This window comes from Centroberyx affinis, unplaced genomic scaffold (genome assembly GCF_046629955.1).
Source record: "Centroberyx affinis isolate AG114_WGS23_722 - 3 ecotype Tasmania unplaced genomic scaffold, CSIRO-AGI_Caff_v1 ptg008960l_1, whole genome shotgun sequence".
In the NCBI taxonomy this organism is placed as follows: Eukaryota; Metazoa; Chordata; class Actinopteri; order Beryciformes; family Berycidae; genus Centroberyx; species Centroberyx affinis.
Window position 1 is genome coordinate 1 of NW_027284382.1, and position 14,186 is coordinate 14,186.

General features: G+C 47.8%; 1 protein-coding gene across 1 annotated transcript in view; it reads right to left on the reverse strand.

Moving 5' to 3' along the window:
• Positions 1-1,375: 1,375 nt before the first annotated feature.
• The window catches only part of LOC139640301 (agrin-like), a gene marked incomplete at both ends in the record, with an annotated part of 40,966 nt that continues 28,155 nt past the window's right edge, over positions 1,376-14,186 (reverse strand). Inside the window, 6 exons of the mRNA XM_071514486.1 lie at positions 1,376-1,568; positions 3,134-3,565; positions 3,744-3,863; positions 4,609-4,723; positions 8,784-8,911; positions 12,771-12,896. Coding sequence (XP_071370587.1) covers positions 1,376-1,568; positions 3,134-3,565; positions 3,744-3,863; positions 4,609-4,723; positions 8,784-8,911; positions 12,771-12,896 — 1,114 coding nt within the window. The remainder of the gene's footprint in view (positions 1,569-3,133; positions 3,566-3,743; positions 3,864-4,608; positions 4,724-8,783; positions 8,912-12,770; positions 12,897-14,186) is intronic.

The following is a 14,186-nucleotide window of genomic DNA, read 5'->3' on the forward strand; positions in this document are numbered from 1 at the left end:
TTTACTTCCATCTGTATTGCCGTCAATGCAAATCTGCACACTCTGGATACATTTGTGTATGTACAGTATGTTACTTCCATCTGTCCTCCTTGTATAATTCTGATTTGCATCCAAATGTGCGTATATTTGTCTAAGAGTCAGTAGATATTTATACACATATCGCTGCATTATGTTCACAACTTCCATCTGTAAATGCTAACAAGTCACATTTGTACATCCACACTCATTTCTCTACTGTATGTCGCATCCATCTGTATAATAGATAACTACGTATATGATAACTAAAATGCATCTGGACCGACTGCATATATTTCTGTGTATGTTACCTCCGCCTGCTAATGTGGTCATTGTGAATAGCTTACCATGCAGATGTGATCATGTAAATATCTCATAATACATTTTTGGGTCATAAGGTGGTATATTTATTTATTTGTTGATTCATTTTGATTTATTCATTTCTGTGCATATTTTCTGAGTTTTCTTAACATTCCAAATCTTTTAATTTATTTACTTTATTTATTTATTTTTTATAATTTGTTCCTTTTTTCTCTCCAGATGTTTAGTTGTTGCATCACTGTCGATTGTAATGAGCATTTCCTTAGACATACATAGATGCTATGACATTTTTCACGACATTTATGTAATTGTGTGCAATCATTTCTTCGAGTATATTACGTGCTATATGTGTCATGTATCAGGGATCTAAGTCAGATGTTTAGTTCTTGTGGCCACTGTGTATTGTTGAATTTGTCTGTGTTTGTGTGTAAAAGCATAATAAAAATATTGCAAATATATATATATACACACAGTACTGTGCAAAAGTCTTAGGCACCCTAGATTTTTTGTATAAATTTCTTAGAAGTCTTAGATGTTTATTTGTTTTCTGCGTTAGTGTGTCAGTAGACTGCTGTTTATTGTAAATTTTTGATATTCAGAAACTTTTCATTCATTCGTTTTGAAAGCATCTTCGCTTTATGGATATCTTTGACATACGTCTAAGACTTCTGCACAGTACTGTATATATCTCATAATGTGATCATGTGAATATCTTAAAACTGCACATGTGATCATGTGAATAGCACATTTCTGTATATAAGCTTTCCTACTGTGCACACGATAAGGGAAAAGCAGGCGATGCGACCTTCCGCTCCGACTTGCAAACCTGCCAATGAAGACGCTGTGTCTTTATTTTTCAATATGATTGGTCGCTGTAATTATTTGCTTCATTATCTCCAGTACTCTCTATTTGTCTTAGTTTATCTATACCCTTCTCTCTGGCTGCTGCTGCGGTGACCCAGTTTCCCCGCAGGGATCGTTAAATTTAATTGAACCAAAGAAACCCAGTTGCCCCCTCTTTAACCCTTTCAGTGCCCACCTGAGCTCCACCTTGCCGTTGACCAGGGCCAGGGAGAGGAAGTCCTTCTTGCCGTCCTGGCCGTTGTAGAGCAGGATGCCCGTCATCTCGGCCGCCCGGAACTCCATGGCGATGCGCACCGTGTGGTAGGCCCTCATGGTGGTGAAGGCCAGGTAGGACTTGCCGCCGAACGACGGGATGAAGTACTTGATCACTGTGGAGGAACGCGGGGACGGCGACAGACCCCGTCATTAGTATATGATTTGCTTTATCGTGGTGTAATGGGCATATAATGTGCATAATTAAGTGTGACAGTGGCGCTGTGCGGCTGGCGTTTGATGGAAGGAAAATAAGCCTCGCCGTCGGTTTCATTCCGGGAACGACGGGTTTTTTTTTGAGAGAAGGTTGACGAGTTTATCAAAAGGAGGAGGTCGAGGAAGAGGAGGGGGCTGCAAGCTTCTCACCCGCTCTCTGTCACACATATTCACTCACACACACACACACACACACACACACACAAAACCTTTGTTTTTCCGCCACTCGACAATTATGATCATTATCATGCATTTTCTCCCCCCGGGCTCCTTTTTTTCTCTCCGTCCATCTGTCTTTCTGTCCGTCTCTCGGAGGAGAATGACGGCTGATGAGCTCCCTCTTCTCTAATGACTTGATTGATCTGGGGGAGGCTGGTGTGCCGCGCGCATATGCGTGTGTGTGTGTGTGTGTGTGTGTGTGTGTGACTTCATTTAGCCACTCTAACTCAAAAACGCACACAGTGATTCTCACCAGCTAATCCCCATCAAAGCAATTAGTGTCAATTATCTTAAGATGCAGCTGCGTGAGGTCGTTCCTTATCCCCGAAAAACCCCGGCGTGGGGGAGAAGAAGGTGAAATAAAAGAGGCCGCTTCTGAAGAACTTCTCGCTGATTTATGGTTTTTAGAGTGCCGCTGATTGGATTCTGGGTTGCCTTTCGGTGAATGGCTCAGCGGTCGCTCACTTTGGAGGTGCTGAACCTGCCTGAATCACTGGAGCTGGGGGGTTTGAGTCACAGGCGCCGGAAGAAAAGTTCCGGGAAAATGTATTCCGGTCCCGGTCGTCGGCTCTGATTGCCTGAGCCGCGGCGGAAGCCGTCGTAAAATACCCAATAAATGCGCATCTGTGACCACATAACGTTTCATTTACATATTAATGCGCTAACCGAAAGTCATTACTCATGCCGGTGCTTACAGTATGTGTCACTTTGCAGCCACTTTGTTCAGCTACTTTTCAAGACCTCGGAAGAAAAACATTTAATTATTATTGTTTGAAAAATAAAAGATTCCTGGAATATTTGCGTTCTTTCTCATTTATTACCATGGCGTGTTGCTGCCATTTCATAAGAGCAGTGAGCCACTTGAGGCCGTGGTTAGCAGTGATTGCAGAACAACTATGGGGCATGATTTGCACAACGCAAAGTGGAGTGCCTAAAGCCCTCTTAGCTGTTGTAAAATCAATGTAAAACACAGCCTCTAGTGGCTTATTTCAAATTGCTTAATTGAAATTGTACTGAATCGGAGGGAAAGACTCCTATTCCGGCTCATTTTCTTAGATGAGTTTCGAATGAGCTCAGACTTTGAGGGAAACTTTGGAATGAGAAGAGAGTAATAAGAACTAAGAGGAGGAGGGGGGGGAGGGATGGAGCCCGTAACGAATAAACAAAAGGATTAGAAAGGGGAAGGGGGAAGAGGGGTGGGACGGTAAAAAAAAACAAAAAAAACCTAAAAGCAAAAAAGCCTCACCCTTCTCGCACACGGCGCCTCCTCGCCCGGCGGGGCAGCTGCAGCTGAAGTCGCTCCCGTCGTCCTCGCACGTCCCGCCGTGGAGGCAGGGGTGGGAGTCGCAGGGCCGCGGGGCCTTGGGGTGGTGCGGCCGGGTCCGGGGGTGGGCGGTGCTGGTGGTCGGGGGCGGCGTGGTGGTGGTCGGCGCGGTGGTAGTGGTGGTGGTGGTGGTGGTGGTGGGGAGCGGCGTGGTGACCGGGGCGGCGGTCGTGGTGGTCCGCCGGGTGCTGTAGGGGCGGCGGGTGGTGGCGCCGGGCGGGCGGCGGGTGACGTAGGGCGAGGTGGTGGGCGGGGGCCCGGCGGTGGCGGTGGCGGCGGTGGTGGTGGTAGTGGGCGTGGTGACGGACGCCGTGGTGGTGGTGATGGTGGTGAACAACTGGGCGGACGAGAGGCCTGAGAGAGAGAGAGAGAAAGAGAAAGAGACGTTAAAGGATGGCGAGCCCCGCGGTCCCCCTGGGATTTTCCCCCATTCAAGACCCATAAACCCTTTGATAAAACACCTCATGAATAACTTAAAACCCCCTTATTCATTTTTATGAATCCCCGCCGCACTCTGGGCACACTGCGTTACCGTAGGTGGTGAAGCGGATGTTGCCCTCCTCCGGCTTCTTCACGGCGATGCTGGTCTCCTTGGAGGCCTTCAGCTGCTTCAGCAAGGCCCCCTCGATGTCCTCCACCGTGTATCTGGTATCTGCCATAAAAAAAAAAAAAAAGAGAGGTACGACGCGATTAGGATGAGGGAGTAGAGACATGCGCTGTGACAGGCGGTGGAGGAGGGGGTGGAGGAGGGGGGGTGGGCCTCATGGGACCACTTGTCCTCCACCCGCCGCTCACCCGGCTTTTTTTTTTTTTTTTTTTGCCCAGATAAATCGCTCTCATAACGTTCGCCGCAGATGGTTGCTTTACTGGCCATGGAGGAGCGCCGCTTAACGGCAGCCGCCCCCCCCCCCCCCCCACCCGCGCGAAGGGTATGAAGGACGCTGAACGGCACTCGTAAAATGAAATACAAAAAAAAAAAAAAAAAAAAAAAGAGAGGAGGGGAGGAGGAGCTTAACTGTACTCTGGGGGGAGGGGGGGGGGAGAGGGGAGAATGGAGCATAAGGGGGAGGAAATACAACGAAAGCTCAACAAGGACAGACACTTAAAAAAAGCAGTCTGATGATTGTTGTTGTGAAGTTGGCATCAAGAAGAAAAAAAAAAAGAGGTACAAATGAGGGAAAACCACAACAACCGCCTCGCACGCTTATGAGATAATTAAAAAACAATAACGCTAACCCTGAGTGACAGCACAGAGAGGAAAAAACAGAGAGATGATTCGGTATAAGGTATAACGCAGCTATCACACAAACAGCTCTAGTGACTACTTTCAGGTGATTGAAATCTGAATAAAAGAATGTTCTTTTTTTTTATCCCGCTCTTGCTGCGAGGTTTCTCACCTGGCTTGAAGTGGGCCTCGATGAAGGCCAGGATGGAGGAGCTCGGCGCCAGGTTGCGGACGCGAACGCTCATGAAGGCTTTCTGCACCTCCGACTTCCTGAACAACTCGTTGAGCTGAGAGAGAGAGAGAGAGAGAGAATGGGAGAGAGAGAGAGAGAGAGAGAGAGAGAACAGATGATAAATGAGGCTAGTAATGAGCTCGGCGCGATGATAGCGGCGAGTCCAATTTCAAAAGACTGTACTCCGTCTCCTGGGGAGAAGAGATCCGCCGTCAAATGAGGATGTGCAGAGAGGGAACCTATCGGGCGGGCGGGTGCACATATTGACATTTAGCTGCAGACCGGGCATTAATTATGGGAACAAGTTTTTTCGGGAGGCGCGGCGGTAAAATGTCGTGCCACCCTGACATGTGCCGCTGATTGGTTTTGCTTGGTGTGTGTGTGTGTGTGTGTGTGTGTTTTGGGCGGCCAAATGAGGCCTATAGAGAGGGGTTGGACCGATATATGGGTTTTTGAAGGCCGATACTGATATAGCCGGGAGGAAGCTGGCGATGGTCGAAATGTTGCGGCGATATTCAGTATCTTCAAATTGGAACAACATCAAAACAAAACAAAAATGTCTCGCATCCTAAAATACTCATTATGTGGTTTAAAGTCAGGAGAAAAATAGCTGAGATGCTGTTTAGTGTTAGAGCGATGTTGCGTTTTTTATTAGTTATCTTTATATTAAACTATTTTCATGGAAAAATATGACAAGGATTCATTGTTTCCCCCAGGAATATTATTCTTATCAGGGTGGAAAAGCCTTTAAAACTGCATTTAGACCAGTGATTCTCAACCTTTTTCATATCAAGGACCCTAATTTAGTCAGAGAATATCTTTTATTGCTAGATATGATTTTGTCCTGAATTCCATGACTATATGTACTGTAGGTAGTGAGATAACAGTGCAACTATGATCAAAACAGTCATTCTTCTACATTGTCTAATTGTGTAAACTTTGTCTAAACGTCTTGTTAATGAAATGGTGAAGTTTAACAATTCATCAGTTTGCTGGGGACCCCCTGGAACCCCCTCAAGGACCCCTGGTGGTCCCCGGACCCCTCGTTGAGAACCACTGATTTTGACCATCATGGGACACAAAAAATTGCCACTGAATCCCAGGATAATAATGATGATAATAATACATACATACATAATAATAATAATTCTTGTGTGAAATCCAATCAAAATGTGACATAGCATCAATTTTGCTCATGGGTTTGCCATAGACAAGCAGTGCATTGATCAATTCTACAATAAATATGTAATCAAACTGCATCATATCCATCATATTAGAGGTGGATGACAATGACGGGCCAATACCGGAGTTTTAACCAAAAAGACACACTCCAACATACACACACACCCACACACACACACACACACACCCCCTCCTCCTCAAAAGGGAAAAGTGGACACTCCTCCACCTCGTCCTCGTTGCAGCCGATGGGTGAAATCACAGGAGCCGGGGGGGGCCCCGTTAACCCACTTTACTCGAGCATCCTCTCATCCACTTCTATTGTTTTCACTGAAGGCTCCTCCACACTCTCCGTCACACGCGTTTCACCCCACTCTAAATCCCATCAAGTTGACATTTTTCAACTCTCTCCCCCCCCCCTCCCTACCGCTCGTTTGAACAAATTTGAATATCCATAAAAGCATATTCAGCTGGAACCCGCGTGGTTGGGGGCTGGTGTGTGTGTGATGGCAAGGTAGAAAATGTTTTAAAAAAAAAGAACAGCCTAAGGGCAGTGATGTGGTGTGGTGGACTCGAAACAAAATCAACAAGTCTTTCAGTTTGCCCCCCGATGGATAGACTGACCTAGAAACCTCTCGTTCTTTCTCTCCTTCCCCTTCTCTCTCTCTCTCTCTCTCTCTCTCTTCTGTCTCCTCACTTGTTATTTACAAACTGTAACAGGTCGCTGCACAGGGAAAGGAGGGCTGCAGTGGTTTAACTCTGTGTGTGTGTATGTACATTATGTGTGTGTGCAGTGTGTGTGTTGGAAGACGGAAGGCGTGGCTATCAAGTGACACTTCTAAGAGGCACAGGCTAAGAGCGCTAACAAGCACACACAATACACACACACACACACACAAAATGTTGCGAGGCGGTAGATCAGGTCCCGGTGGGGGCTAGTGACACCAATTCAACAGCTGGTAGAGGCGTGCTGTGTACACAGGCACGCACACACACACACACACACTCCCCACACACACACACACACGCACATGTCCCCATTTCATCAGAGGAGTGAGGCCTTGGCTTGACAACAGAGGCGTTTGTTCAAAAGGTCTGAGCTCGACAGAGACGGCAAAGTGTGGAGAAATGCGACCGGGGCCAAACGGACCGGGGCCAGACTCTTGATTACCGCAGAAGCAAAAGCCCTCCGCCTCGGCCCGGCTAACAGGAGCTGGCATCGGGACGCCGTCTAAAGTCACGTGACCGACCGGACAAAAAAGGGAGTCGACGTTTCAGATATCGGAGAAATAACGATCTCGATTTTTTTTTTGATGGCCCGTTCAAGTGCTTGGCAAGCTAAATCAATGGGGAAATTCTGTCTGTAGATTGGGTTTCGGTTTTGTGTTTTTTTTCTGAAGGTTCTTTGTAAATCTGAAGAGTTTCTGCAAGCCCGAAATAATGACTAGCTCTGTCTTAAAGCTTGCATACGGAGACTGGAATTAAACACTATGCTGTTAAAAAACTGTCCCATACATACTGTAATTATTCATAGTATGTGGGGAAAATCCAAGTCTTCACAAGGTTCTTTATGCAGAGCAGAGTTTTCAGGCTGCTGTCAGAGCGTCACCAGTGCATTTTTTTGAAAAATAATCATGGAAAATAAGGATCATGATCTCGCGAAGCCTTTGATTTCCTTTCGGAGTGTGGGCCCTGTACATGCTATTTCCTATTTGATCTTCCTACTGATGCACCCACCATGAGGACAGACAAACAAACCAAAACAAAACAAAACAAGGGCGTGCTGAGTCACTCCTCAACTGCAATAATGAATCTCTTAGACGCTTTTGTAGGTCAGAAAACTGGTACTGGATCACTATTTTCTATTCCAAACAAGCAGAGTCACATGACTTGGACTCGAGTCCCAATTGTAATTGCTTGAGACTTGACTTGATGCATGAAGAGAAGAATTGAGACTTGACTTGGGTTCTGGTGACTTGGGACTTGACTCTGACTTGTACTTTGATGACTTGAAAAGGTTTCTAAAGTCTTGACTAGAGATCTTGTGTTTGTGTAAATGACTTAGACTGAAAGTGATGAGATTTGTTCCAGCAGACGACTGAATTTAAATTCTGTTTTCTGAATTTGTATGGAATGATTGAATTTATTGAAGTTGAAACTGATTATAGAAATCAAACTAATGATGCTCTTACCAAGTTTTTATCCTATTAAAACCTTATTGCATTGAAAAGTCCTAGATATTTAGTTTTCTTTAAGATATTAAACTGATACTGGACTCTTGATTTGTTCTGACTTGACTTGCTGTTCTACATTTAGACTTGAGACTTGACATTAATGACTTGGACTTGACTTGATAATCTACATTTAGACTTGAGACTTGACATTAATGACTTGGACTTGACTTGATCTACATTTAGACTTGGGACTTGACTTGAGACTTGTGCCTCCAGACTTGAGACTGACTCAGGACTCGAGCAAAGCGGACTTGGTCACACCTCTGCAAACAAGGGATCGACCGATCGGCCTTTTATTAAAAGTCAGATTTCGGCCAATCAGTGTCTTCCACCTCCGATATGATGGAGGTTCTTCGTATATTCTTACTGATATTATTTTTTATATCGGATGTCTGAGCAGAGAAGTCATTTCAGCGTGATTTTACTGATTTTACTAACTGTTTTAGTGTCCCATGATGGTCTAAATGCTGTTTCAGAGGCTTTTCCACCCTGACAAGAATAAAATTCTAGGGGGAAAACACTGAATCCTTGTAAATTGAATGGTTAAATTTAAAGACTAAGACTAAAATATCGCTATCAGCCTTCAAAAACCTGTATCAGCATCTAAGAAACCAAACCGACTGGTGAAATACGAAATGAAGTCCGACAGCAGAGTTCACATCAGGTCATTCCTCGCTTTCTCTGAGCTCCCACGGTACTCACAGCGCTCTCTATGCTGCGGGCCGTCTCTCCGAACAGCTCCGACTTGGGGTCCTCCATCTCGGGGGTGTAGAAGACCTCCTGGCCCTCCACCTTGTCCAAGTGCAGGAAGCCGTTGTACCTCATGGTTGCTGGGGGGAAGAGAGGAGTGTGTGTGATACATTGGAAGACAGTACAAGAAAGAGAAACCGACTACAGAAAGTCAAACGTAGCACAAAAGTTTCCACCCGCTTGCCCTCAGCTTCACACAGTTTTCGGGGGGGTAGTGCCAGTCTCGGGTTAGTGATGGAGTGTGTGTTTCGTGTGTGTTTTGACGAGGAGGAGGAGGAGGAGGAGGAGGAGGGGTTAGTGCGTTTGTTGTTGACTGCTTGGTTGGTGCGGTCGTGGGGGGGGGGGGGGGGTTTAAAACGGGAGCTGCAGTCTGGGCCTTTCAAAAGGAGGGAGTGGTAGTGGCGGTGGTGGAAGGAGTGGATTGGTGGGAGATGGAAGGAGAAGGAGTGTGAAGAGCAAAGAAGGAAAGGAAAGGAGGGAAGGAAAAAACGGGGCCAGGTTTTACCAGACCGGGAATCGTCCCAAAAGTTGGCCGAGGCATGGAGGGCTGAGTAGAGAGACAACAGGTTAGACAGGAAACACACAGGACATGTAGGAGCACACACACACACGCACACGCACACACACACACACACACACACACACACACACACACACACAGAGAGGAACAAAAGTGCCTTCTTCAGCAAAGAGAGCGAGTCCCCCCGCGCGACCTTGGGGGTTATGTTGTCCAACATCTATCAACTCTCTATACGCTCTCTTCCTCCCGCCGCCCGAGAAGAGAGGGCTTGAAATAAAGCTGAAAGTGGAGGAGGAGGAGGTGTGTGTGTGTGTGTGTGTGTGGGGGGGGGGGGGGGCGGGGGGAGAGAGCGCGGAGGAGCGAGCCGAGGCGCTGATGCCGGGGGTTTCACGCCGCTCGTAATCAGCCGAACAAATTGCCCAAATCAATCATGGCCGCCCCTGCCTGGGCAACGGCGGGGAGAAATAAAAAAAGAAAAAAAAAAAAAGAAAGAGAAGAGCACTTGTAGGATTATCGTGAAAGATAGCCGTAATTGTCTCCTTAATGCCGCCAGACCGGTGACTGACACAGGCTGGTTAAAATTGCATGAAGAGGACGGGGGCCGACACCGACCCCTCCCCCCTCCTCCCCCTCCCCCTCCCCCCTCTCCCCGTCCCGGCTCGTTTTTAAACGGGTGGGGGGGGGACTTTCACGGAGCGACGCGCATCGATTCCGATCTGGCGGGGGCCATAAAATAGAAGCAAATAGTCGAGGTCTGGGGCCGATAACAAGAAAAAGGAGGGGGGGGGGGGGAGGGGTGGGAAAAGAAAGAGATAGATCAGACTTTTAATCTGCAAAGAAGACAAACATCAGAGAGGGTGATTTTCCAGCCCGCTGCCGTGACGGACATAAAGAGAGTGAGAGAGAGAGAGATGGAGAGAGAGAGAGAGGAAGGGCCATTTGACTATCAGATCCCGTTGAACTGTAAAATGTAATGGATTTGTCAGACTTCCACTGGCATATGGGAGAGTTTACAGTAGCCGGGGCCTCGGCGTGCCATTAACTTTCACTTAAGCACTCGCCGGCCATTATCTCTGATGCCATATGAACGGTATTACCTCATTTAAATGTAACATATGGCAAGTGGACAGAGCCTACGATGATTTTTTTTTTTTTTTTTTCCAGGCTACTAATGTTTCATTGAGGCTGCTGAGAGGCTTTCTTGCCAAGGTCTTTAACACCAGAACACTAAAATACTCAGACCTTGAGCCACTTCATCATTCGGTATATAAATAAATGCAACAATGGGACGATTCGAAAAAGCGAGCAATCGGTATTAGTCCTTTTCCCCTGAGACAGAATGGCACATCGTCAATACAGTGGAAAGTGCGGTGAGATGACGCCGACGGGGTCTTTCAGCATTTCAATACTAATGAATGGCGGAATCGGCTAAGCCCTCCTTAGGAGAAATAGAGCCCGGCGTTATCGATTAGCCTGCCTGCTTTTATTGGGATACACTTCAGCTGAATGAAGTATTGATCGGCGTGGTGTGGGCGTCACTGTTGGCGTCGGGCTCCGGCTGACATAAACGTTGATTGGACGTCGGATTAGCGGATTTTTGCTTCGACTGTTATCTTGCAGCGGTAGCGAGGATGTTATGAATCGTTTTGTACGTGCTTTCGAGGCCTTTTTTTTGGAGTATTAGATTTGCAATTAGGCTCAATGTCGTCAAATCGCACCTGAGCGGATAATGGCATTCCGCATTTCAACGTTCGTCCGGGTCAGCTATAAAATTTGACCAATAAAGTCTGTGGGCAAAAGATCTAGCGGATGGGAGAAATATACGGGGAAGGTCACAGGTGGGCTTTATAACCTCAGAACACATTGCGGGTTGTATGGTGGTGAACTCTCCGCTGGTTTATTGTGAGGCTTCGGCGCTCTCAACATGCCACAAATGCAACCCCATGCGCTAATTTGTGGGCCCCCTTTCCAGTCACGACCCCGGGGCTCCCCAGGGACCCGGAGAGAATCCCCCTCCGTTCGCGGCCCGGGGCAGATTTACACGGCTGCACTCCGGGGACAAATACAGAGGAGAATTGGACCGAGGGACGGAGAGATAGGGAGAGAGAGAGGCAAAGGGCAGAGAGAAACCCTTTATCATTATGAGCCGACTCTGGCAGAAGGCGCTGATTGGTACAACGGGGGCCTCGCCGGCCCCCTCCGGTAGCCCTCTTGACTCCCGCTCTCTCTCGGCTCGGCTCCTGAGAGAAATGAACCGATGCGAGACCGGATTGAGACGGGGGCCGGATTGATGGCAAGAGAAAGAGAGTGAGATACGGCGCAGGAGGGAGATAGAGGACAGTGGCAAAGGCTGATAAAGGGAAAGAGCGCAGAGGGAGGGGAATGAAGAAAGGTAGAGGGAGAGAGAAGGCAGAGAAAGTGGGGATAGACACGTCGACTTTTATTCAGAAAACCTCCGGTATGGAAAGAATGTAACGGCAAAATCTGCTAAGAGCGATATTAGGGCCCGAGAATGTTTTCCAATTCACAAACATAGATTACTGGGGTCAATTTCACAGCTTCACCGCGTTGTGTTGTTTTTTTTTTTATATTTTTCCGCCACCTGCCAGAATGATCATTTACATACGGGGGGAAGATGATTCATGAATGCACACAGCAGCGGCAAAAATACCACCTGCTCCTCCGCTGTTTTAGGCAGATGGTACACTAGCGCTATTCCTGAAGCGAACGGTAAATATGAAAAAAAATATTGTAATCATTCCCAATGTTTCGACAGATTAGGTTTGAAGTTGTCATATCGGGTCTGGGTGTCATCGGTTTCTTGAGGAATAAGTGAAAAACAGGAAGTTCTGTAGGCTATAACTTTGGCTTTTTTTTGTTGGTTGGTTGGTTTTGGCCTTGAGTGCCGTTGAACTTGCACACAGGCATGGACGATGTTAAATATGCAACGCTTCATCAGCATAGTGTTTTCATTGGATGCAGCTAAGAATAAAAGGCAAGTGTAATCTGACTTTCTGTCAAGGCAGTCGCTGCCACGGCGTGTTTATCGATTTTTTTACTGGTTTTAAGTAACAGGATGCGGGATTTTACACCGCGGGATTCACTTACTGCGGAGTACTGTGTACAGACAGGAATTTAAGCCAGAAAAATAGGAGGGGAGGGAAGGAAGAAGAGAAGGAGACAAACACAAGTACAGTCCCACTGCGCATTCGTGGCGACGACGTATAGATCTAACTAATTTCCACTTTATTTGCTTGCGATCTCAGCTCTACTGGCTCCCGCGCCGATCAGCTGCTACAGTCTCGTCTACGGAGAATGCGGCGACGTTGTCAACAACGGCTTATGAGATATCACAGACATGACAACAGAAGCGCTGAAAAGGAGTCAAAGAGGAGGGAAAAAAAAAAGACTTGACTTACAGGGGCAGTTGGCGCCCTCCGGAGTGCTGGACGCCGTCCGGCCGTCGGGGCAGCAGCCGAAGGGCGTGTTGTCGCAGGACGACCTGTCCTCGGCCGTGGGTACGGTGGTGGCTGCCACCGTGGGACCTAGGGGTGATACAGAAGGGGGGGCTCATAATAATTCATGAAGCGTCGTAAAAAATTCATAAATTCATACCACCTTATCTCGGACACCCAGAGGAGAGTTACTTTTTTCCCCTCGCTCGGACTTTTTAGGCTCCGAGGACAGGTCCCGCTTCTGAGGTCGGACACCTTACGACTTCCTCCGCCTTCCCTACGACTTCCCCCCCCACCCCCTCAACTTCTTCTCGTTTTTGCAGCTGGTTCTTTTCTCCCCCCCCCCCCCACCGGGTGCAGCCGCGGCCTGCTGATGGCCACTCAAGATGCCAATACGGGCATCTGTCAGGAGTGATTATGTAGCATTTCCATCGGGGGGGGGCTTCGGAGCACACGCACCTGGAGCTCGTTTTGTCAGACAGGGGGAAACACATAATGGGGCGGCGTATTACCGCTCGCACAATCGCGCTTTTAGCGATGAGGGAGCGCGATAACGGACGGAAATGGCCGCCGCTGATTGGGCCCGACTGTTATCTTCAAGGCCTCCCGGGAAGGGAAAAAGAAAGACGTCTTTGTAGTCGTGCTCACTGTATATCTGGCTATCTTGGGTGATTTCTCAAGACGTAATAGTGGCCGGTCCCTCTCTCTCTCTCTCTCTGTGTGTGGACGTGCGAGTGGTGAAGGATGGAGGTGGGTAATAGCGGTGTAGGTTAGGGCGCTGGCGGCGTTTTACGGCCGCACGGAGATTAGAAATAATCGCGGAGGCTAAACAGCATCCGGGCTAAACAGCTCGTAAAGACGTCAGAGGCGAGGGGACGTCCTTTCCTCAAGGACTCCCGGTCAAAGATGGTGGGGGGGGGGGGGCATGGGTGGTAGGTGGCGGGTGAGGGGCCCGAGGTTTATAGGGCATCTGTTGGTCCGGCAGATTTACAGGCGCCAGGGGCCGAAGAGGAGAGCACTGGTGGGGGGGGGGGGGGGGGAGAGGGCAATACACTACAGCACAGGGACACTGGATTGCTCCACTGGGAGTTATGAGAGCTGTCGGACACATACATGGACACACACACACACACACACACACACCAACATAGATAAGGGCAGAGTTCGACATACTGTAGATACGAAAACACACATCGCCTGACCTGCTCACATTTATACACTCAGACACTGATAGGTGCACTAGGAATTCAACACACACATACACACACTCTGATATGAAGCAAGATAGATAAGGGAAGACTTCAACACACACACACACAAAGATAAGACTCCAATGTACATACAAAACGCACACAAAATTGACTGACGTACTCACAGTTA